At 39.2% G+C, this 26404-nt stretch overlaps 1 protein-coding gene across 5 annotated transcripts in view; it reads left to right on the forward strand.

Annotated features, from left to right (window-relative positions):
* The window catches only part of znf804b (zinc finger protein 804B), a 594959-nt gene extending 572211 nt beyond the window's left edge, over positions 1–22748 (forward strand). For 4 of the 5 annotated variants that reach the window (XM_072575817.1, XM_072575815.1, XM_072575816.1 and 1 more), the window contains 2 exons: positions 14998–15128; positions 17994–22748. In XM_072575817.1, the coding sequence (XP_072431918.1) occupies positions 14998–15128; positions 17994–21837 (3975 nt within the window). In that variant the 3' untranslated portion in view covers positions 21838–22748. Of the gene's footprint in view, positions 1–13940; positions 13974–14997; positions 15129–17993 lie in introns of all 5 variants that reach the window. The other variant, XM_072575819.1, reaches the window with a different exon arrangement.
* The last annotated feature ends 3656 nt before the right edge of the window (positions 22749–26404 follow it).

The following is a 26404-nucleotide window of genomic DNA, read 5'->3' on the forward strand; positions in this document are numbered from 1 at the left end:
GGCCTGCTTCCACACTGTAGGGGTTCTATGCAAAGTCTCTTGTCTCCCATGCCAGAAGAAAAACAGCCTGCACTAAGATAGGATGAATCAAGTGGATGGTGTGTTTGGCTACTCACCTCTTTTGGGCAGAGGTCATGATTCTGAATACCCTGAGCAGAGCCTTGACTGGAATTGGACGCTGTCCTTGACTTACTGTTGCTGGGAACACCTGAGTAAAGGCTATCCTCCTTGACTTGACATTGTGTTGGCATTAAATGGCAAGGCAATTTGTCTGCAATATGAGCCTGGTATCACTGTCTGGGGGTGCAATGCGCAAAAAATGCAGTGCAAGGCAGGAATTCTGCAAACATCTCTGGTAGTTTCAGAGTGACTGAATGCTATGACAGTGAGCAAAGAACCCAGAGCTGTGGCCTGACTCAGTTGCTGAGCTGGGTGCGTGTCCTTGAGTACCAAATGTCCCTGCTGCAACATTACAATGATAGTTTTTGGATAGCTTTTGGTGCAACATTGAAATGCAGAAGCATGTAGCAACAAGCCAAAGTAAGCGGATCCGAGATGTGCCATGAGGATTCTTAAAGGCTGGTCAATATCGGATATCAGTGTCCATGGTGATGGGATGCATGTGGTCAGTGGAGTGTGGCAGGATGTTGATGCCCAGTCAAAATTAGAGTGGCGCTGGAAAAGCACAGCAGGTCAGGCAGCATCTGAGGAGCAGAAAAATCGATGTTTCGGGCAAAAGCCCTTCATCAGGAATGCCGATGCTCAGTGTCTGACATGGAGGTTGTTTTGGAGCAAGTGGCAAGGTGAATCGACCAAGGATCCGCTCTGGTTTCCATACTGAATTTTCCCAATGGCTAGTCTGTATGGCGAGTTCAGTAAGGTTACAGCCAATGGTGAGCTTGGCTGTTAACAAGGTGTCTAGCAAGCGTAAAGATCATCAACTGGCAACGTGCTATTGCCGAGTGAGAATCTAGCCATGCCACTAGGGTAGAGTGTGCAAGATGTGATGAGATGATCTTGATTTAAAGTTGGCCTCTCCTAATTCTCCCATTCACCTTGCCATAACTCATGTCACTCAGATACTGATAGGAAAAGCAATGTAAGAATAGGCTCTGTGCTGAACGAAATAAGGTGGATGAAGGTGTGTATAGAAAATAAACACTGGTACAAACAAATTGAACCAAATTATTTGTTTCTATTTGATAAGTATGATATATCTTCTGCCCTTGATAATTCCACAAGTTATTATCGAGATTTAACAATCTGAAAAAATGAGACCAGTTGTAACTGTTTCCTAATAATGAAGAAAAATAAGGGTGAACTTCCCTGTGGCTGCATGCTCGGCTCTCATAACATCACGTAAACAATTGAAAAAACAACTTGATGCGGCAAAGATGGCATTTGTTCAGGCTCCCTACAGCCATGACATTTGATGTTATGTATCAGGCTTCTAGTTGTAAAATCATTCCATATCCAAACATTACTCCAGGTGGTTGTGTAGTTTCCACAATCTTTTCATTCTGTGCATTTCTAGTTGATGTGGAGAGACGGTTACAATCTTTTCTATCTGCATGTAGGCAATGTGCTGCCTTTCAACTCCTGGGAGTGGGAAAATACAAATTCAACTGCATTTTAATTTCAGGAGTATAACCTTTCATTTGTGCTCTTCCACTGTGCATCAATACATTATTTAAAATGATCTTTAACAATAATTGCCGATTTGAGACTATTTGTGATATCCGCAGATGGTGAACAGCAGTAATGATGGCATCATTGGCACCTTCCTACCCAATCACAGCAGGAGTAACACTTGACCCTTTACCTTCTCTTCACTGCTGCCAGCCCCTAACACACCCTCTAGGTGAAGCAGTGATTTTATTTCTAATTCTTTCAATCTAGTTTGTTGCATTTGTTGGTCACAATGTGAGACCAAATGCAGACTGAGTGATAGCTTTGCAGAACACCTTCACTGTAGGAATTACCCTGACCTCCCAGTCGCTTGTCATTTTTGTAAATCATCTTCCTCCCATGCTAAAATTTTTGCCTGTGCCTGTTACAGAGTTCCAATGAAGCTCATTGCAAGCTGAAGGAACAACGCCTCTTAAGTACTTTACAGCCTCTCAATCTTAACGTAAAGTTCAACAAATTCAGAGCATGATCTCTGTCCTCCGTTTTAATTAAAACCTCCCCCAACTCCTTTGTGTTTTGTTGGCTTTGCTTGCAGGAGTACAGGCCCAATGCTCTGTTTTATATCTCTATCAATGTTTATTAACCATTAGCGCCCCCTTCCTCTATCACTCCTTTACTGCTTAATCTGTTGCTCTCGGCAATTCACAGTTTGTTCCACTTACTCCTCCTCATCCTTTGTCAATTGGATAAAGACCATCATTTTCCAGCCCCTTGCAATTTTGAAGATGATCCACATGGGGGATACAAGATGTTAACTCTGTTTCTCTGACAGACCTGCTGAGTTTCTCAAACATTTCCTATTTCATAGCAATGACTAGGACTCTGACTTTAAACAGACACCTAAGGTATTTGAACTTGTAGCCATCTGGCTGTGCCCTAGTTTTGACAGTATCTGTGCTATTTGGGAATGATGGCATTGTGTAGAAGTGTTGTCAACAAGCTCTGAAGAGGTTATTCCTTGTCACTTGGCAGCCATCCTTGCCACATGTGGTTGAATCGAAGGAGGATAGAATGTAATAAATAGAGTGTAACATCACTGCAGATAGCCTGCACAGAGACTTTCACCTTGGAGGGTACTCTATTGGGATTAGGCTAAGGAGCACAAGTTGGTAAATGACATGTCTCTGCGGCTGGTTGAGGAACATCATTGTCACTCAGAGGACTGCCAGAGACCAGTCACAAGCAAGAGACTACCCCATGATCTTGGCTATCTTCTACATGCACAGACAAATAGACAAAATTTCTGAGATTTGTCAGAGGCAGTCAGTAAGCTAGATCAGGGGATCCTACAATGTTATCAGTGCTGTGCTGGTTCTAGCATGCCATTGGAGAGCCAGGTCCTGCACACTCGGTGTTGGTGAGCTGTGTCTCTAACCCTGCACTGCAACACTCTATCCATAAATGCTCAGCATTAGTGACAAGGTGAGAGGGAACAAGGGACCTCGGCCTCACCCCAGGTGCCCTTCCTGACAGGGAGACAAGATGGTGCCAGCAAGGAGAAATAGAGAGGATGAGCCACCCACAACACCTACAGAAGCGACTTCTCAGGACCCTTCAGAGGTGCCCGCTTGCACAATCCCCTCCTCGGTGCAAAGTCTGCAAAAGTTCAGACTGAGAAGGGACTGTTTGCAGATGTCTCTCGGCAGACATGCTCCCTCTTAGTCCAAAGGCACTATGGGAGAATTGCCAACCCTTCCAGGTGAACAGGAGCAACTACAGACCAAGAGCTCTAACCAGACCTGGGAAGGTCAGGGCTTCACATAGACATTGTGGTACTGGAAGAATAAGTTTACTGAGGGTACATAGGCAATATCATTAAAAGATCATTGGAAATAACTCTTCCCATTTAAAAATAAAACTTCACTCACACTATTAAAATATCTGTTCTCATGTCATTTCATTGTCGAGCCTGCTTGTATAATACCCATGTGATAGATGAGTAGCTTCTTCTCCCTCTGGAGGCTGTGCAGCAACTGTTGTTCTCATTGACCTTACTCACCACAACATTGTCTTTGGAGTTGAAGCAAGGTCATAAGAACTCCAGACACTGCACTGTCCATGTCAGATGCATGAGCAGATAATCTGTGAAGAATGTCAAAAAAAACCTTATTGACTGAGTTCCTTAGCCCTCAAATCCATGACAATGAACGTTCACGTTATGCCATGGCATGGAGGCTTTCCAAACAGGTTAATATCATGCCTCAATAAGGAGCTCTGAAATATGTAACTCTATTTAAACATGCTTTGCACAACCAAGTTTTCATGCTACATTGGGAATAGAATTCTGCCAGTAAACCAACACGATAACCCATTCCTGTTCAAAGGAAAAGTTCACTTCCACATCACAGACAATGTCCTTGCATACTTGCAGTTCAGTGTATGAATATGGCAAGCATCATCTTCCAATGCTAGCTGTGGAATGTGTTTATGAAATGCAAAACTTACGTGTTGCTATTTACATTTGTCTGTTTACATTTGCTAACTGAATGAGAAAGAAGCAAATAGTGTGCACTATATAATTGTCCTGATTACTTGAGACTGTAATTCTTAATGTTTATTTTTAGAGTGTGAATGTCCTATCAATGAAATACAAACTGAAAACAGATGGGTGGCATTACTGAGTCAGTGGAGGCAGGATTACTGCAATTGCCTCTAGTCAGAGTCTCAAACTCTAAAGTTTTCATTCTGCAGTCGTGACTCTGCTGCAGCACGGTGCCAGACAGCAATAAGCCAGCTCCTCAACTGTTCATGCTCCCCATCATGACAAGCTGTCTGACTTTGCTCTTCCATTGAAAAGCAATGCAAGCCTCCAAGGGTAGCAGTCTATAATGGAGTACTGAAGACTCTGTGTTACGGAAGCATTGCAAATCATGCAGAGGCTGGTATCCTGCAGGTTAGCGCTGAAGACAGTCAGTGTGCACTAAGAAAGTAATGTGAAGTATTCAGAAAGGCTGGCAATCTCCAAGTAAGTGAAAAGTGAATGAGTACTGAGAAAGCAAGCTAAGAGTCATTGGATGCATCTTTTGCAGATCCATAAGATGCGTAGGTATCTCTGCCCAAAAGGTAACCTGGCAGAAGCATGCAAATTCTCCATGTCCCTGAGCTTCAAAGGAAAGTGTTGAAAGGTTGAAGTGGTGTGTAAACTGGCCTGAGGCTGGCATTGTGATGTGGTGAGGCTGGTAGTTTGCCAATACCATTTATGGGGCTAAAAGGTTGTGCAGGATGGTAGCCATTGAGTACACAGGGACATTGCTGTGGAGAAAGAATTGGAACAGCAATCAGCAAGGAGCAACTGCTCTAGTTTATATATTGGGAATGGTCCCTGTCTAATTTTGTTGGGGAAGAAGAGAAAAATTGGAAATGGTGTATAAAGCAAATTAAGTTATTATTGAGATGCGAATGCATGGAAAAATGGTTATCATTACTCAAGAGTAGGATGCTGAAGTCACCATTTAAGGCTTAAAGAAAAATTAGCGAATATTTGTCTTGCTGCTGACATTCTGTTGTTGCCATTCTCACTGTGTTTACCCGACTTTCTCACCATTGCTTACATGACATCAGGAAGGGAAAAGCTCTAACCTGTGAAAGCTGCAAACTCTTCTCACAAACCAGCAACAACAAAACAGCTTGTCATCAGAGCCAGTGCTCCATCCATTTGCTGGGGGTCTGTGCCCAGGCAGGATGACGCAACTTTGAGTTAACATACAGTGAGACCGGATGTGATGTTATTGGTCTGTAGCATTAACCTTTTCATTTGGATTTTGCTTGCCTAAGATTGGCAGTTGAAACACAGTCAAAATGTGGTGGTTTAAAACTTTAGGGTCCAACAAGGTATGAGAAAGGCCCCAGAAGCAATTTTAAGCTCGATTGGCTTTATTTCTGCTGAACTGGCAAGGTTAAACCCCATCCTTAGGTTCCTTAAATATTCTGTGAGAAATACTGCTCCTGAAGTGCGATTGTAGCTGGATGAAGTTCTGGCTCAATACTTTTTGTCCTCGTTCTTTTGAATTACTGTTTTTATTGATTTTCATTGCCTGGAGGTGACCCTATCCTTCAGAAGTGTTAATATGCTGAAGGGATTTATATTCAGGGGAATGCACACAATTATATGTCTATCCAGAAACTCCAGCCTTACCACTTACAACTCTAATATACTATCCCGCGGTACTGATACCCAAGGGACACATCTCAAGTTTGATGACAATCTCATAGAAAATCTTCTTGCTGGCTTACTACACAGCATTCTGTGATCTGCCATCTGATTTTTCTGTCACTTTCACCTTGTAACCCCTGGTGTATAAGCATTCCAATTCTGACTACCTTTGTATTGCTGTGTCCAATGACGTTTTATCAGATTTCATGCTATCATATTGTAGTGTCCTCTCCCTTTTGAGAAATAAATTCAGTCTACAACTTTCTCCAGGACCTTCAGACTATATGCAGAGTTCTCTCCTCTCCCAATTACTGTTAGCAGCTTGCCTGCTGATCCATGTATTAGACATTCCTAGTTTCCATGCAAAATACTCCATTCAGGCGAAGCTACCATGGACAGAAGAATTGAACAGGAGACATGATTCTGTTTTTCTTTGTGTGAAGTGTAGGGAGGAAAAGACCATCCTCAAACAGTGTTTTTATATCTTTTCCTACTCAGTTGGCATATCGGTCTCCCTGCGATAGGAAAATGTTGTGAAACTTGAAAGGGTGCAGAAAAAATTTACAAAGATGTTGCTGGGGTTGGAGGATTTGAGCTAAAGGGAGGGGCTTCATAAGCTGAGGCTATTTTTCCCTGGGGTGTCAGAGGCTGGGAGGGTGAACTTAGTGGTTTATAAAATCAGGAGGGGTATGGATAGGGTGAATAGCCAAGGTGGTTTCCCCAGGGTAGGAGAATCCAAAATTAGAGGGCTTAGGTTTAAGGTGAGGGAGGAAAGATAAAGAGCCATAAGGACAACCTTTTTCACACAGAGGGTGGTGCATGTATGGAATGAGCTGCCAGAGGAAATGGTGGAGGCTAATACAATTCCAACATTTAAATGGCATCTGGATGGGTATATGAATAGGTAGGGTTTAGAGGGATGTGGGCCAAATGCAGGCAAATGGGACTAAATTAATCTAGGATATCTGATTGACATGGACAGTTTGGACTGAAGGACCTGTTTCTGTGCTGTTCAACTCTATGACTCTAATTGCCTCTCTTCTTTCTTGAGAGCAGTGACTTGTGATAGGGTTGTACAGACAACAGTGGTTCTCCAGTAACTTACCAAGCTGTCATTCTTCAGTGAGTACAAGTAGGCTGACTTATAGAAAACATCACTGCTGAGCCAGATCCTAAGCTACTGCCCATCAATATGGAGATGTTCACTGGATCTGGCAGCTGTTACCCTTCTGTCACAGAGTCATAGAGATGTACAGCGCGGAAACAGACCCTTCAGTCCAACCCGTCCATGCCTACCAGATATCCCAACCCAATCTAGTCCCACCTGCCAGCACCCCGCCCATATCCCTCCAAACCCTTCCTATTCATATACCCATCCAAAATGCCTTTTAAATGTTGCAGTTGTACCAGCTTCCACCACTTCCTCTGGCAGCTCATTCCATACATGTACCACCTTCTGTTTGAAAACGTTGCCCCTTAGGTCTCTTTTATATCTTTCCCCTCTCACACCGAACCTATGCCCTCTAGTTCTGGACTCCCCCATCCCAGGGAAACGACTTTGTCTATTTAACCTATCCATGCCCCTCATAATTTTGTAAACCTCTATAAGGTCACCCCTCAGCTTCCGACACTCCAGGGAAAACAGCCTCAGTCTGTTCAGCCTCTCCCTATAGCTCAAATCCTACAACCCTGGCAATATCCTTGTAAATCTTTTCTGAATCCTTTCAAGTTTCACAACATCTTTCGGATAGGAAGGAGACCAGAATTGCACGCAAGATTCTAACAGTGGCTTAACCAACGTCCTGTACAGCCACAACATGACCTCCCAATTGCTGTACTCAATACTCTGACCAATAAAGGAAAGCATACCAAATGCCTTCTTCATTATCCTATCTACCTGCGACTTCAGGGTCTCTTTGTTCAACAACACTCCCTAGGACCTTACCATAAAGTGTATAAGTCCTGCTAAGATTTGCTTTCCCAAAATGCAGCACCTCGCATTTATCTGAATTAAATTCCATCTGCCACTTCTCAGCCCATTGGATCATCTGATCGAGATCCTGTTGTAATCTGAGATAACCTTTGCTGTCCGCTACACCTCCAATTTTGGTGCCATCTGCAAACATAGTAACTGTACTCTTATTATTGCATCTAAATAATCTATATAAATGACAAAAAGTAGAGGACCCAGCACTGATTTGTCATTGAGTACCTCAATCTGATGAGATACAACTTTCTGCCAAAGTAAAAGTGGAGTTTTCTTTTCACTACTGTTGTCATTTGTATCACATCTCTAACTTTTCTTAAGATTCCTGCAATCTAAGGTCAATGAAATACAGGGTGCTGAATTTTTTTATTTTAACCATTGAGGAACTATTTTCTAAATGACTTTACTTAATGTGGATGTCACTGGAAAGAGCAACAGTTATTGCCCGATCCTAAATAATCTCGAGGATCATTTGATGTTGAATACGACTTAGTCACTTGCTGCTTCACTGAGGAGACCAGTCAAGATTAAGCTGCATGATAATACATCTGGACTCATATGTAGGCTAAACTAGGTGAACCTAGCAGATATTCTTCCCTTGAGAACCAGAAGCAATTTTAATAAAATAATTCTAACCTCTGTTACTTACATTTGCTTTTTAATCTGGATTTGTCTATTTAATTGAATTTACATGCCCTGCCTGCTGCAGCAGGACTTGAGCCCCTTGTTTCATGTCATTAACCCAGGTCTTCGGATTACTAAACTAGTTATTTAACAATTACACTACTTCTGTTCCTGTTTACTCCCATGAGTTCTTTTCCAAACATAAATGATATGACTGGTTATTAACACCATCCATGAGTTTTGTTGTTTTGGATGAAATCCAAGGTGATGCTTTTTAAAACTAGATGGGGAATTTATGTTCTGCTGTCTGTCGCAGAATAGCATGTTGCCTGATGGAATTGGGTTTGCCACTGACTTGTCTGGATGGAATTCACTGAGAGGAGATTAGTCATACATGCTTTTAGCATGAATAGAAAATATACTGTCTGAAGTTAAAGTGAATGAGTTAGGGAGTGATTTCAAGAACCTGAATTGTTTATGACAGATAAAAAAATGTTTGAAGGTAAAATTTAACAAAATAATGTATATATGTGCCAGCTGAAGAGAAGTGAATAAACATGGTAAAAAGTAATACGATTCTACATGGAGGTTTAAAATGTTGCTGAAATAATCTTCCATTACAGAATAAATGTTAAAAATTCACCAATATGGAATAAGAACTCTAATGTATACAAATGTATTGTGATTATATCCCAAGATTAATTTTCATTGAAAGAAAGGTGAATTACACTGTTCTTGTATCTTAGCAGCAGATGATCCAACAAACCTGCAAACCAAAGTGAAGTAACTCCTCAGAGACTGGCATTCAGTCACCAATCACATTTTATTTTACAAAAGCATGTGCTTTGACCATAGCACTGCCTTTCACTGAGCTGGTCATAGAGACATCTCAATATCTCGCTTACTTTAAACCTATTCCCCTGAGTATCTGATATTCCATCCTGGGAAAAATACTCCAGCTACCCACCCTATTCATGCCTCCCATAATTTTATATACTTCTATCAGGTCACCCCTCAGCCTCTGATATTTTAATTTTTTTTAAAAATCCAAGTTTGTCCAACCTCTTCTTATGGCTAATTCAGTCCAATTCAGGCAACATCCTTGAAAACCTCTTTTGCACCCTCTCCAAAGCCTCCACATCCTTCCTATTGTGTGGCAACCACACAATACACCAAATGTGGCTGAACTATAGTTTTATACAGCTGTAACATGACTTGCTAACTTTTATACTCAATGCCCAACCCATGACAGCAAGCATGCAGTAAACTTTCTTTATTGTTCCTTATTCATTGGGAAAATGTTTATGGAGACTGACAATTCTTGCTCCTTTCCCCATATCAACTCTCTGACTAGTCAGAGTCTAGCTGTCAGATTTGCATGTTTTTTTGAGAATAGAATCCCTACGTTGTAGAAACAGGCCATTCAGCCCAACAAGTCCATCCTGACCCTCTGAAGAGCATCTTACCCAGACCCATACTCTTACGCGATAACCCTGCATTATCCATGGCTAACACACTCAACCTACACATCCCTGAACATTATGAGTAATTTGGCATGGCCAATCCACCTCATCTGCACATCTATGGACTATGGGAGGAAACTGAGGCACCCAGTGGAAAGAAATGGGAAGAATTTGCAAACTCGCCATAAGGTGGAATCAAACCTATGTCCCTGTTGTTGTGAGGCAGCAGTACTAACCACTGAGCCACCGTGCTACCCAAACAATTGTAGCTGCATCTCTATGCCAACCATGATCCAAACAATCAGTACCCTTTTGTCAAGTTGTATAAATGGATGTTTCATTTCAAGCCTTGGTTTCTGATGTTCCAATCCTAATGAATACAAGTTGAAAACCTTTAACTTTGTAGCAATGGCTTTTGCCCGAAACATCGATTTTGCTGCTCTTCGGATGCTGCCTGAACTGCTGTGCTCTTCCAGCACCACTAGTCCAAAATCTGGTTTCCAGCATCTGCAGTCATTGATTTTAACCCTACTGCGAATCCTCTTGCAAGGATGCCTGCCTTGAAGAAGTTTTCCTCCTCTCTCTACAAGAATCTCAGGGAGTCCCTCTCCCACTGCAACTCCCAGATCATTTCCTCTGCCCTGAAGCTCTTACTCCATGCTACTCTCTCCCCACCCCCACTCCCCTCTAGCTTATCTCTCCAAGCTTCAGGCTCTCTGCCTTTATTCCTGATGAAGGGCTTTTGCCCGAAACGTCGATTTTGCTGCTCCTCAGATGCTGCCTGAACTGCTGTGCTCTTCCAGCACCACTGATCCAAAATTTGTAGCAATGAATAGTCTGGGCCTCTGGATTAGTAGTCCAGCGATGTTACCGTGACAGCACTGCCTCCTCACCCTAAGCAAATGCATAAAGCATTAAGAAAAGATCCAGAAATTTTGGAGCAGGATAAAATGGGCTCAGACTCTACCTTAAGGGTTATAGTTCATTTATTCTCCTCAGTTTTCACCAAAGGGATAGCAGAACCTCAGGGGCACAAATAAGGCAAGTCAACTTGTGTGCAATTTGTAATGTTTTCTCCCCTGGATAGAAGAGTGAATAATATGAGAAGAAATGTTGACTTCCATAGGGATGCTTGTTGAGGCCCATTCTCTTCCTGAATTATATCAATGACTTAATATCAATATCAATATCAATATCAATGACATTGCTGTAAATGGCACAATTCCAATATTTCTGGATGACACATAACCTGGAAGCTTTGGCAACTGAGTGGTGGATAGTTTAGAAATTCAACAAGAAATGGATCAAATGAGCAGATATGTAGCAGATGAAATGTCAGAATGTGTGAAGTAATTCATTTTGAAAGAAGAACATTGAAAGACAATTCTAAAGAGAAAGCCAGAAGCTGAGGGATGTGAGTTTGTATGTGCACAAAACATTGAAAGTGGCAGGATATCTTGAGAGCAGAGTTAATAAAACACAATATCCTCGGCATGGACGAGTTGGACAGAAGGGTCTGTTTCCATGCTGTAAATCTCTATGATTCTATGACTCTATTAGAAAGGGTGAAAAGTATAAAAGTATGAAAGTTGTTACATTTATGCTGTGGGTTCCACACCTCAAAAAACATGTGAAGACATTAGATAGAATGCAGAAAGGTTTAACAAGAATATTCCCATGGATGAGGGACTTTTCTTATGAAGATGCGTTGGAAGAGTTAGTACTATTTCCCTTAGAGAATAGAGATTTAAAAAGAGATTTGACATGCAAATTCAAAATCCTGAGGAGTCTGGAAAGGTTAGATAGCAAATAGCTGTACTAATTGGTGGAAGGCACAAGAACAAGTGGCACAGATTGAAGGTAGTTTTCGCAATAAACAATGGGGACATGAGGAAAGTGTTTTTGACACAAATGTGTTGTTTTGTTCTGGAATGCACTGCCTGAGAGTGTGATGAAAGCAGGTTCAATTAAGACTTTCAGGAGAGAATTGATTTGTTATCTGAAGAGGGAGAATATATTGATCTACAGGGAGAATGCAGGGTAGTAGTAAAGGGTAAATCACTCATTTGGAGAGCTGGCACAGACACAATTGGCTGAATGCCTTTTGCTGTACTGTAATAATTCAATGATACTGCGACTTCTATGAAATTGTGCCAAAAGGTTTTCAAACATAGCTATTTGAAATTCTTTTTTACTACTTCATTTTTTCAGATGATTAATCATTATATACTTAGATTTTAAACAATGTGTTAATTCAGCTATATGTTTGAATGATTCAAGAACAGCTTCTTACCCACTGTTCTCAAACTTTTGAATTGACCTCTCAAATGTTAATTCTGATTTCTCTCTCTCTGCACCTTCTCTGCAGCTATAACACTGTATTCTGCACTCTATTCTGTTACCCTGTTGAACTTTCTATGATACAATATGTCTGTATATCATGCAAAACAACACTTTTCTCTGTATCTTGGTACGCGTGACAACAATAAATCAATCAAATGGTCAGGACAGTTATTTTGCTTTTGCATCTTGATAACCTAATTTAGTTACCAAATTTAGAATAATGCTGATATTATCCCCTGTTAACTACCTCAACAATGTTTTGGGGACAAATAGCCTGAACTGTATTCTTAAAATTACTCTTTAGATAATGGTAAATGTTTCCACTATCAGTAAAGTTTTATGGAAGTACAAATCACCTTGAGATCAAAATCATTTTGGAATTAATTTTTGACTTTCACATTTGTTATTTATTAACCATTTATGATTATAACTGTGTCATGATAGTACTAAGATACTGGCTATAAATCTTTTAACTTTCATCATTTGATTTTTATCTAGCTTTCAAGGACTAAAATGGTTTTTAAATAAAATCTATTGACCTAAAATATCTGGAACAATTGCTTGACCAATTTGATTGAGGCACATTCAGGAAACCTATATGGAATAAGCAAAATCACTTTCAAAACTAATAAGTAGGATTGAAACCAGTTGCACATTCAGGTATTGGGAAATTGCCATTTCCTTTCTCAATTTGCATTTTGCCTAATAAGTGGCACATATTGTACATGAAAAGTGCCTGCAGATTATCCAGTTTACAAGAAAACAGTGAAGCTAGACACAGGAATACACCAAGGAACTGTATTGCAGTAGCTGTTTTTGATCAAGTGTGAGAGGAATAAATTTGGTATGGTAACTGGTAGTCTATTTCTCTCTCTCCCTATATCATCATCATCAACTCAGAAATAGCACCCAATGAAAAGGCAAATTGGTAGAGCAACCATTCACTAAATTGTCAAAGATATTTGAAAATATGGCTACTCCTGCGGGCACGAATCACCTATGACAAAACTGTGGCCTCAGTTTAAAAATCTAACATCAAGTACTCTAAAGATTTTAAAATTTCATAATCTTTATTGTTCCTGTCTGAATCAGACACACTCTCATTTTTAGTGTTATACATGGTTTATTTGTGTATTTGCTGTCATGTTTTATTATTGTTCTTGAAGTCAGTAAGTAATAAAATTCCTCTTTCTTTCACAAAATAGTCTTGTAATTGGTTCCTTACATTTTGATCAGTATTATATTTTAATTGATGTATGATAGTGTGTGCTAAAAAGAAATATGTGTTGTGACAAAGAAGGTTAAAAAGACTCCACTAGATTTTATGAAGTTAGAATAAATGGTGTTTGTTGTTGCAAAGAATGCTTTTCTTAATTTGTTCACAAGGTTACCTTGTCAGAGCTGGTTAATGGGGAAACGATACCTTGCAAATGCCTTGGACAATATCACAATCAATTACTTCATAACAATTTTCTTATATTATCATGATTAGCTTTAATAAGGACTGAAAAATTGAATATTCTGTTGTGTACATGTATTGATTTTAATACCATGGATATAACTATAATCTTGCTTGCCCTGTAATGCTTTCTGTGTGTTTACTTGTTCTCTTTGCTTTGTATTTTTACTTTGTCCTGTTTTTACGGTGTGACATCAAACAAAATACCACTCTGCACAAAAGTGCTTCTAATTTTATGGAGCGCAGATCACTAGAGTGAGTTCCCTTATGCTAGTGTATTTCTTTATGTCTCCCATTCCCTTGATGCCTGCATCATTGGTGTAAACATGCTGTAAGCAGTTTGATGTTCTGTTTTTAGCGCTGCCCCGTTTGCTTTGCTGGTTGTCATGTGGACTGTAAATAGTGAAGTGGCATTTGCTCTCCAATGCCTGCTTTCTGCAGTGCCAGAAAAGCATTACGTTCTTTCCTTGACAGGTGGGAATGATTTTCTTTTCTGCTTTCCCCAAAAATATGCTTGAAGAGGAACAGCATACATTTCAAGCTGAAATGCAGTGCTTGACACCATATGGAACTCTATGCAGCAGGTTACCTTCCCATTTTGTTCAGAGTTAACAGGTGAAATATAGCCTAGAGACTATGATTAGGATGAAGCTTTATTGTTCCAGTATTTTGTCTTGGCTGCTGTTTGCCTGCTGTATGTATGGACTCAAGTGATGTCATCATCTGCTTCTTGATGTCTGTCATGTGGTACTAAATTAAAACACAATGGTATTGTTTTTGATCACAAATATTACTTGGAGACCTTCCTTTTATTAGTATTTTTGATTATTTTTGTTTCTGCTGTTGCAGTTTCAAAAATACAAGCTTAAAGAAATATTTGAGTTGATGAAATGAATGTTTGTTTGTGTAATGACTCCTTTTCATATCACTCTGTAACTAGTGAAAGGTGGCACAAAATTCATTTTGTCATTGCTGTTTGAAACTGCTTGGTATATTTGGTTGGCTGTTAGTGAATGTATATTCTACCTCAAAGTTATTTGGGCAGGATCTGTGGTAACAGGTTCGAGAGTGTGGTGCTGGAAAAGCACAGCTGGTCAGGCAGCACCTGAGGAGCAGGAGGATCGAAGTATTGGGCATAAGCCTTTCATCAGGAATATGATCAGAAAAATTCCTTTTTCAGTGCCACACTCTCGACTCTGATCTCCAGCATCCGCAGTCCTCACTTTCTACTGTGGTAACAGACACCAACTGATCAATGCAAATTTTGAATTTTTCTCAGAGACTGAAAGAACTAAAGCAAAGAGAATTTGCTCGAAATGTAGCTTCAAGATCAAGAAAAGATGAAAAGAAACAGGAAAAGGCACTCAAACGTCTCCATCAGCTTGCAGAGCTCCGGAAACAGACAGAATGGTCAGTGTTCATCAATATTTGAACACCAAATGATGTATCAATATTTAAATACTCACACTGGTAGTTACTTGACATGGAATGTCATGGCATGTGTGAGGATCATTCAATAATTTTAGCTGTGTACGAAAACAAAATATAAGTCCACTGAATTGCACTCTTACATTGACCTTTCTAACCTACTCCCTTTAGATGGAAAATACAGTCAGAGCCTGCCATTATATCTTGTGTAGAGTAGGGAGGCCACGAGTACAACCAATAAATGTGCCTCACCAGCAAGGTCACAATATCCTAATAGAGCAAATAGTTATTGACCTATGTGATGACATCATGCCATCACTACAGGAGAGTAGCTATAATGGTATTTCTAGGAAAGCATCTTTTGTGATACCAGATAGACCAGGCAGAAGTCAGAAAGACCTAATAAAAAAACAATGTTATTGACCACAAGTCTTAAATTAACTGCCAGATTAGCCTTAACATAGTTGCCAGTTAGCTATAGTAGACTCACACTGGAGTAGACATTTTCTGAAGACCACAAGAAAAAAAAAATTTAAGAGTCTTACAATGACATAATTCCACAATGCCTAAGTTCTCTCTTTGGAAATATGCTAACGTGTTGTAAAATTCAGATATATGTTTTCAAAATATTGCATGGGGTTAATATCCAGACATAACATTGGTGGTTTGTCCATTAACTATTAGTTTTGAGATTAAACTGTTAATATAGTGCCATAATTTTCCTGTCTTATTTTTGCTGTAAAATAATAATGTGATGTCTTAAAATTGCAAAACCAAGCTAAAGGATCAAATCAGCAGTGAAGGACCTCAGAGATGATGCTAAGTAGATGATCCAACAATTTAGAGCCAACATAGAATGTCCATTTCAATTTATATGCTGTGAAGTCTGAATGTTGATAAAAAATAGTTAAAACATAACAATATACAATCATTTAATTACTTACATAAAATGCCTAAAAGCTACTGATTATCCAATTAAACAAGTTTTCAAAACAGTGCGAGTGAAAAGTCCTTTGAACCAACAAGAATTCAAGAATTTGAGATGTATAAAATAGGTAACAGGGGCATTGATGGAATGGATATGCTGAAAATCAGTCTGGCAATTCTGGGTTAGACCTGGACTTCCAAGGTAAAAGGTCAATTGATCTCATTTCCTTAACATCAAATGAGCAGTATAATGTGTTATGGACCAGACCAGACCCCCTCAAAGTATATTAAGAAGATAGCCTGGACTCTAACATTTTCTTTCTTTAAAGTTTAGTGTAAGGTTTGGGTTCTAGATGCAGTTTGATTGGTCAAACTTCTCAATGTTAAGTAAAACACACTTTATTTTTCGATTACAGTTAAAACACAGACAAAATAAAAAGAAAAGAAATTTCTTAACTGTAACTTGATTGAAATGCTTAACAAAATGATAGATATATGAACTATTACTAATTAACTGCTCCAGTATAGTAAAATCCCATAAACATGCCATTGGCAATGGCAAATTCAATGAAATAGATTGTCTTACATGCAATTCTAGAAGTAGAAAAAGAGCTTCAGCTTTCGGCTGTAACAGGGAGAAGAATTAGAATTTCCACATCCAACTTCAAAACCCCAGCAACTTCAGAAAGCTAAAACTAAAAATCCTGGTTGTGTGGGAGCCTGACCCCACCCATTCAGGCTGCTTCTCTTGTTCCAACTTTAGTAAAAATCCCCAAAGCCTCACAAGCTGTTTACTTCATTGGCTTTGAGCATACTGTCTCCACTGCTGTCTCAATCTTTCTTCATAAAATAAGGGACAAAATACACCTCTTAAAGCCATAGCGTTGCCACAAATAATAGGTGCAACAGAAAGTAATGAATATTACATTAATTTTGAGCCAACAAAGAATGTCCATTTCAATTTATATGCTCAGAAGTCTTAATGCCCTTTATGTTGATAAAAATAGTTAAAACATAACAATATACAATCATTTCATTACTTACATAAAATGCCTAAAAGCTACTGATTATCCAATTAAGCAAGTTTTCAAAACAATGTGAGTGAAAAGGTCCTTTGATCTAAATCTTGTTTCTTGCTCATTTTATTATCTAATTGACAAGTATTTACATTCTGAGAACTTCTTTCAGTATCGCTTTTTAATTGATATTCAACACATAGGAGTAGTTGTAGAGACATTCTTTTTTCACCCTTGACTCTGAATGATAGCCATCAGATAATGTGCAGAATCCCCTGAAGTGAATGAAAATTAATGTACCCAATTTGCAGTCATTTTCACTTGAGAGTTAGTTAATCAATGGTGAGCTCCTAGACAGCAGCTTAATAATGCAGCATAAACTTATGATTGAAGGTGGGTTGTGAATAATAATCCCCACTGATGCAAGCAATTAGTTAAAGCAACATTGCTGTTCCAAGGTGAAGCTCAGTCTTTGGGGTAAATAGTGAATGATATTTTCAATGTGAAATTTCAGGGAATAAAAATTGCTGTTTCAGTCTGTGAAAGCTACAAAAGACCTACTAGGAGTTTCTGTCACAATGAAGTATTTTAAAGTTGCGATCATAAACCCAACAACACTCTTTCTATTGTCATCCAAACTAATATTCACTCACTACACCTTGTTGATGATAATGGACAAAGTATGACCTTAATGTATATTTAAGTAATAAACATAGGGGCTATTTAGCAAAGATTTTTTTTTCATAATTATTGACCAGTAGAATACTCAAAGATACTGAAATTGCAGGAAACTATCCAGGTAATTATTCAAATAAAAGGATCAAATGATATCATGTTACAGTTTTCATTTTACTCTCATTCATTGTAATAAGGTCACTTATCTCATCTGTTTGGTTTCATGCAGTGCTCCAGGAAGTGGCCCTATGTTCAAACCTGCAACAGTGGCCATTGACAATCACTCAAAAAGAGTTGCTGCTGGATCCAATGCCAAAGACAGAGAGACTGGACGAAAGAGCAATTCTAGGGCTTCATTCAAAAAAGAAGCACTGAAAAAAAATTTGGAAAATAGCCTGCAATCTACAGCACAAGTACAAAGCCAGTTAGGCTTAAAGCCGTTCACAAATAAAAGCAACTCATGTATCCCCATTCACAAGGGTAGTGTCTCATTTTCTTTCTCCAAAAAAGCTCCAGTGAAGCTAGAGTCATCAGCTTCAGTTTTCAATGACACCACTGAAGAAAAGCAATGTGAAGATGAGCCCCAAAATTACAAAGTGAAAGCTGAACCAACAATGTTAGGGTTACCTGGAGGGCAAAATAGCATGGCATGCACCAAAAATAATGAGCAAATGAAACAGTCTCAGATGGACAGTGGCATCGGGAGCAATCCTTTTGCAAGAGTTAAAAAGCTGAAGGCGCTTATGTTGAAGGAAAATAAGGATGAAGAAGGAAAAGAATATTACTGTTATACTCCTACACTTTGCAACACCAAGACAAAATTTCCTTTCTTATTATTCATGAAATCATCTGAGACAACAGACGCAGACAAAGTGTCAGCCCACAATGAAAAAAACAAAGGGTTTCATGCTGATGGCAGTAGCTTCAAGTGTTCTGTAATCTCTGAAATTGGGGATGGACAGCATGAGGTCAGAGATACAAAGAAAATAGCTGCACCTCAATTAAATTATCTTGCTTGTCAGCGGGCAACCAATCAAGAAGATGGAAAAACACTGGATCAGGATATTAGCAAGATGAAAAATGAGGCACTATCCATGTTTAATGAGAAACAGAGAGAACCCGCACTGCTACCTAAAGAGAAGTTGAGCAGGCTGGAACCATCACATAGGCCGAAGCCAATAACTGGGCCCTTCCTTCCTGTGCTTAGTAGAGATGAATCAACGATACTCCAATGGCCATCAGAACTTTTATTGTTTACCCAGACTGAGCCATCTATCTCTTACAGCTGTAATCCATTATATTTTGATTTTAAACTTTCAAGAAACAAAAATCGAGAGAATGGGACTACAGAGTCAGGATCTAATATGGACCATCAGCGTAACATGACTGTTGCTATTGAAGGAGACAATGGGACTGCCATAACAGAAGCACACAATATAAGTGTAGAGATTGAGAAAGATTTGAACCAGAGAAGACTAATAGGAACACACAAATCAAAGGAAAGGAAGCATCACCACAAAACTAGCAAGAGGTCAAAGCAGAAACCTGAGAATGGCTATGCAGAAAATGTGATCAAAAAAACAAAAGGGATGAAGTACAAACATAATCTGAAAGAAAAGGATAAATATGCCTTGGAAATAAAAGACCCAGAATCACAGAATACTGAAGAATATTTGAAAGAGGAAAAATACTCCAAACTAACCCCGAAACGATTTTTACATGATGGACATTCCAGCACTAATGAGGAACTGGAGCAAATTAGCAGCAGTGTTAATAAGAAACCATTAGTTTCTCCTCTTGATTTAAGCAACAAAAAACAGAAGGTTTCACCAGATAACTCTTTAAGTAGTTCCATAGAAATGTGTGAAAATCAAAAGGTGCACAAAGCCAGACATGACAGCCTAAATTTGAACAGCAATGAGACCAATAGCATCAACGAACTCCCCAGAGAGAGCCGTAAATCATCTTCACATTGTAGCTATGAAGATGGCTCAGAAAGTAATAGAAGTAATTGCCGAAAATCCAGAAGCTATTCATCTTCCCATGGTTCATCATTTAGGTCATCTTCTGATACCTCAAGTGACCGCAGTAGGACTAGTCATAGCAGTAGAAATTATTCCGATAGATCAAGTGATTACAGTCATAGAAGTCGGTCTCGGTATTGTTCAAAAAGGCATCAAAGGTCACATTGTAATCACAAGTGTCATCCTACACGTAAAAAGTACAGGCACAGCTATTCATCAATGTCATCATTATCCTCCGATAATGACTATCACCAGAGGAAACGAAGTGGCAGCCGAAGCAGAAGCCGAGAAAACACCCACAGGACTCATTCATGCACAAAAGGCCGACTTCATGGCAGAAGCAGAAATTCCAGCAATAGCCGACATCACAGCAGAAGTAGAAGCAGGTACAGGAGCAGGTCAAGGCATACCTGGAATAGAAAAGCAAGTCCCATTAGAGATTACTCAAGCAGTGGACGTCCCAGTCTGAGGAGGTCATGCTCTAGAAATAAAGAACAGTGTCGGAAAGATATATCGAATGAGGCTGGACACAGAAGTTCCAGGTCTTTCACAAAAGACAGAGTGTATCATATAAAATCATCTCTATGCTATCGTGACTGTCATGCGGTACAAAGAGGAACAGAAAAAATCCGTGGAACAATAAAGAATGAAGGTACAATGCAGAATCACAGCTCCACATCACCCAGCTTATTCCAACAGAATGACGCCATTGGTTGCTCCATTCTAACTTTGAAGGAAATGATTAAAGATGGAAAAAAATCCCTGATAACACAGGGACTTTTAGAAAAGCTGCAATGTAACAAAATTGAAGAGGGAAAAAAAACAGCAAGAAACTTAACATCAGCATCAATTTCATTAGACCTAAAGCTGAATGATCCCACACAATGTAATGACAGCCCCAGACCTCCTCCATCTGTGGATAATATGACATTGTTGTCTGTAATTGGAAAGTTAGCTACAACAGAAAAGGTAGTTGTAAAAAATGATGATACTTGCAAAGGAGTTAGCATTGACAAAGCAAATGAGCCTGAAAACTCAAAATGGACTGAAAATGAAACAGCATTGACTATAAACCAAGAACAGAGCATACTTCAGAAAGAAGTACATGGGGATAAAACAGACATAGAAGAAGGATCAATGGACAGTATAATAAAAAATGCTGAAGCCGATCGGGTAGGCCCAACTGTATATGAAGTTCAGCCTGCTGAAGAAAATGTGACCCCAGTCCCTGAAAAAATGTCTAGTGTTGTTTCCTGTGTTACTGATGGTTTTGACAATAGTTCAATGGTAGTCAAAGAAGAACATTCCCAAACAAGTTTTTATGATTCTAGTGACATAAGTTCTGATCCAATGGGAGAGGTTACCTTTGATTATTACAACACTAACTCGGAGAGTGTTGACAAAATGGATCCTACATTTATGGAGACTGCTAAATCAGCCTCAACCTCCCTCGCCAGCCAGCCTATAATCTTCACATCCGAAGAAATGGAGAAATATAGTAAATTGCAATTACAAGCACAGCAACATATCCAACAACAGTTTCTCGCCAAACAGGTTAAGACATTCCCATCATCTGCGTCGCTTGCTTTCTCTCCAGTGCCAGCATTTCAACCTGTTTCCATTCAGCAACCATCCGCCGCTGCTGCTACGGTCACCACTGTTCACCACACTCTCCTCCAACATCATGCTGCGGCTACTCTTACAGCTGCACTGCACCCTAATGCCCACCAGCAAGCAATGGCACAGCTTCACCATATCACCCAGCCACATATCACACCCTTTACCTTCTCTCCAATCGCTCCTTCTATTTTTCCTGCTCACCCCACCACATTCCTAGCTGGCCACCCACTGCATTTCATCCCTGCAGCGGCAATCCACCCAGCTCAGCTAGCACTCCACCCACTGCCACACACCACCCTCTGTCCCACTCTACTTGCCCCTCACCCAGTTGCAGCAGCTGCTGCTGCTTCAGCTATTCATTTTCACCCTTTGCTTCACCCTCTGTTCCCAGGACATGATCTGCAACATCGCTCTGCTCCAAACACCTGAGTCAAACTTTTCAAAGGTTAATAAGTTGTTAACAGCAGTCTTAAATACCTTGGTTTCTTCATGGTAGTGGCAAAAAGTAGCTAAAAGGATATACTGTAAATGACTTTGGTCTTCCTGAGCTGAGGTATTTCATGTTGGTTCTTGTCAGACTTTAGTCTTTCTTTTAATGAAATTCTTAGATGATGACACCTCAATGCCCTGTGCACTACACATGCTTTTAATGTCCTAGATTCCATCTGCCTTAGTGTTAACAATAATTATGTGCAAGTATCATGGTATTTTTCAGATGGTCTTCTCAAATTTGCCCTTAGGATAGATCAGTCTTTTTTTAGAATACTGGGGTCATCAATCATCTTCACAATTTTAAATGCTTCAAATCCAATGTATGGATTCATATCACACTTTCCATCATACTATTTTCCAGATATGCTCTTTCTGAGTTAACTTGAATGTATTACATTTGTATTTTATGCTGTTAATAGCTCTTTAGACTTTTGGTTGACTTGAAAAATGTAATCTTTAAAGCATTTGTATTTTGTGTAAAAATAAAGCAGTGTAAGTGGATAGAATTGCACTGAATACTGTACTTGCAGTGCTGCGTTGTTAGGTTTTTTTCCATACAAAATGGGAGTATAGTTCTATATAATGCAATAATATTTTTCCATAATATATTTGGTTCTATCAACTAATGATATTGTACATAATATAGTTGCTAATGTAAATAAAGTCAATGCAGCGAAGCATTACTTTAAAAGTGAAAATCTATATGATATCCTCCCAACCAGGAATATTATCTTTTTATTTCATGTATTGTATATTTGTCTTGAAATTTGTTAGGGTTTACAAAGTGTCTGTATGATACTCTGTGCTGAAGAATAATGATTGTTATATGGCAGGAATTGGAAATAAATTGTGGCAAAACTGACTGGAATTATGTTGTTATGTTTTATGTAACTTGTATAGGTAAAACAACTTTAAGTTCTAATCTAAACATACCTACTTTATAGCATGCACTAAACTGTGAAGGTCTTACCTTCAACTAAAATACAGCTTCTGTGGTTTTAAAAGATTGCCTGTATTGTAAGGCATATTTCATAAAGCACAGTGTGGACACTACAGTAACTCCATTCATTTTATAGGGAGACTGTTGAGTAAATCATAGGTTGTCAGGACAGTGGCAGGCCTGATATTACAAGGAGGAATAAAGAGTATATTAGTACATGTTGTCAGCAGAATGGAGTATTTAAGCTGCAAATATAGGCATTCACTAATGTACTCTTACAAAAGATTTAATCATGTAGAACCCACAAACCCTGTTGAATTTTGGCACCAATTATAGCCCCAATCATCAGACAATCTCTTCTATGATAAACACTTCAAAAGTACATTCAAGCAAAAGGTCACTTAGCATGGAAGAAGCCCCTGACAAATTCGTACCTGGACGTGCTTCTTTTATGTAAAGTATAATTATTGGAAAGAGTTTCCTTCCTTTTCTTCAGTTTTCTTCCTTTACCTCATGTGGACAATGGGGTAATAATAGCAACAGCAGCTCAAAGTAATCAATCGTTCTTTATATGTGGTTAGATTAAAATCAGTAGACTGTTCAGCACTGGGTACCAGCATAGGCAAACTCAGTCCTGGTCAGTCTCACCATTCAGCAGTATGTTGAGCAGGATTTCTGTTCACATTTTCTACAAAACATTGGAACTGCTTTCTTTTTCTAATTTGTTTTATTATTATAAACACAGTAGTACAGATACATGCACTTGTAAAAATACAAAACCTGGTGTTTAATGAAATATTATGATCCTGTGCCACATACAGTGGCTCACTGTTTTACTAACTGTGCCTTTAGTCCCTACACTCCATGCATGGAACCATTAAATAATAACAATACATCAAAGACATGTGCCCATGACATCAAAATAGCAACATGGAGCTAAAAGAAAGCCCATTTAACTCTTTACAATCACCTTTAATCATTCAAGTATATTGTAATTTATTGGCTTATTGCTCCATTGTTATATTACACTTATTGTATCACAATAAACATAAGCAAGTAGAACACATAAATGAATGGATGCATAATGGATTTGCAGAAACTGATCTTGCAGCCTCTCAAACATCTGATTGAATTTCACCCATTAACATCAACCCCTCAATACTAACAGTACACCCTTAACTTGGGCTCACATGTACAAAGTATCTGTACTCAGTAGAAAACTATTTTATCTCACAAAGTGCTCATTCCACAAGAAGATAGGTTCATGATTTGAATACTAACTCATACTGTGGGTGAAATTAATGCCTCCTCCAACTACTTAGAGGCAAGTTTAAAGATGGGGGAAACATTTGATTTGGTGGGAGATTGTGGAGTGCATACCCTGCTGTCTCCTCACTTCCACAAGATCAAATACCGGACGAGAGGACTCATCAATAGCTTGCCAGCCAGAGGGTAACTGAAAACCTTAAGGTGATAATTACAGCTCACTCAAAGATTTCAGTCCATCACTGCTGGTACATAAGTAGTGGTAGATGGGAACTCGCCAAATGGCAAAATCGATAAGCAAATCAGTCTCCTGGTGAAAGGTCTTCATTCAAGGGCTCTCTGATTGAGAGAAGTGGGCTGCTAAAAGGCTATCCCATGCCCTTTCCTCTGAGTCCCCTATCACACAACATCCAAACAATGGTGACCCTCCTTACAATTACCATCCCATCTTCAATCAGATGTGACCCGGATGCTTCAGTGATCCTAAGCCTCTCCCCAGGTACATTACTCTGGTACCACTGCAAGCAATAACGAGTGGTCAATTTCTGGTTGGATGACTGTTCTCTAGGGCCCAGGATTTTCATCACTGGGATTCTGAACGTCCAACAAGGGTCAGTAAAATGCCTGATAAGCACTCTAGCCTATAGAGACAAAGTAGGGTAAGACCCCACCAGCAAGACTAAATTACATATCAAGGGCAACAAGACCAATTGTAATTATCACCATAATTGTCAATAATTAAAATTGTTCAACTCAGCAATTATTCGGATTCAAGCCTGTGACTTTTGTGGCTCAATAGCTCACCATTCAACATTTGCATTGACTGAACAATGGGGTGGGACTTTATTCTTGCATGGAAAGCAGCTATTACTGGCAAGGCCAACATGTGATGCTTAACTTTTGGTTGCCCTTGAACCAATTGGCTCTCTAGGTCATTGCAGAGGGTTGTTACCAGATAACCACATTGCTGTGTGTCAGGAGCCACATGCAAGTAAACGGGGTGAGGATGGCAGATTTCCTTCCCTAAAAGGCATTTATGAAGTCGACAGGCTTTTATGATGATTGGCATTCTGTCACTACTAGACTAGCTTTTTAATTCCAGATTTTATTGAATTCAAATTTCACCATCTGCTATCGTGGGATCTGAACCCATGTCCCCAGAACATTAGCCTGGTGCTCTGGATTAATAGTCCATCGACATTACTGTTATACCTTTGCTTTGACTGATTACTGCTGTTAAATTTAAATATTGAACTAATTTCGTGATCTTATCTAGGAAAAATGCCTATTATTGTTAAGTTCAATTTAATAAACTGTCAGCAAGAACAAATACATAATCACATTGCCAATTAGAGCTAATTAAAATTAGCTGATACTCAAAACTTCTTAAGCTATTTAAAAATAAAAACAAAAGATAAATAAAACAATGAAAAGAGAAGAACAGTAAATACAGATAATTTTTTGCAGTCTGCATATCTTCTGTATACCCAGGAATAGCACTGTCAGATTAGTTTGTAGGTAATAGACTCAGTGTGGAGTAGGCACAATCATCTGTACAAAACTAGGTTTGTTTCAGTTTGCTTAGTTGCTTGCAGCAGAACATCAGTAGTTCCAACAGAATTTAACATGTTGAAAAAGGCAGTCTGCATGCAAAGCATGATATCTTCTGACCTTTTCTTGACATTACTGTGCTTGTCTTAAGGCCTCCAGTGCCACCAAAAAGCATCTGGTGTAGCTACTACATTAATCATGACCTTCTATGTGTCCTTCAGTGAAACCTCTTTCTGTTAACAGCAGTGACAGCATGAAATGAAAGAATGAGGGAAAACTTAAGATCTCAGTTAGTCTTTGAATGGGTTCATTTTGCATGACATTCCCAAACAGAATGAAGGACACAGGTGCGCAATGACCCAGCAAAGTGACATTTGTCACAGAATCGCAGCCTTGTATTTGCACTATAAGACAGCTCGTTAACTAAGTCAAATCTCAAAAGAAAATTGCACAAATGTCATGTGAAACTGGTCAGACATACTGACAATGTCCCACATGACATTTGTGCAAATTCCTTTTGAGATTTGACATTGTTAATTAGCTGTCTTAGAGTGCAAATATAATGTTGCAATCTTGTGACAAAGCTGGGTCATAGTGCATCTATGTCATAGTGCATCTATGTAGGTAATGTCTTGTCAAATAAACCCATTCAAAGATCAATTATCTTTCACTTCAGGTTGTCACTGCTGGTACTATGCTGTTAAACCATGGTCTTCTGAAAGTAAAAAAAAAACGTTTTAACAATTT

Source organism: Chiloscyllium punctatum, chromosome 8 (genome assembly GCF_047496795.1).
Source record: "Chiloscyllium punctatum isolate Juve2018m chromosome 8, sChiPun1.3, whole genome shotgun sequence".
Classification (NCBI taxonomy): Eukaryota; Metazoa; Chordata; class Chondrichthyes; order Orectolobiformes; family Hemiscylliidae; genus Chiloscyllium; species Chiloscyllium punctatum.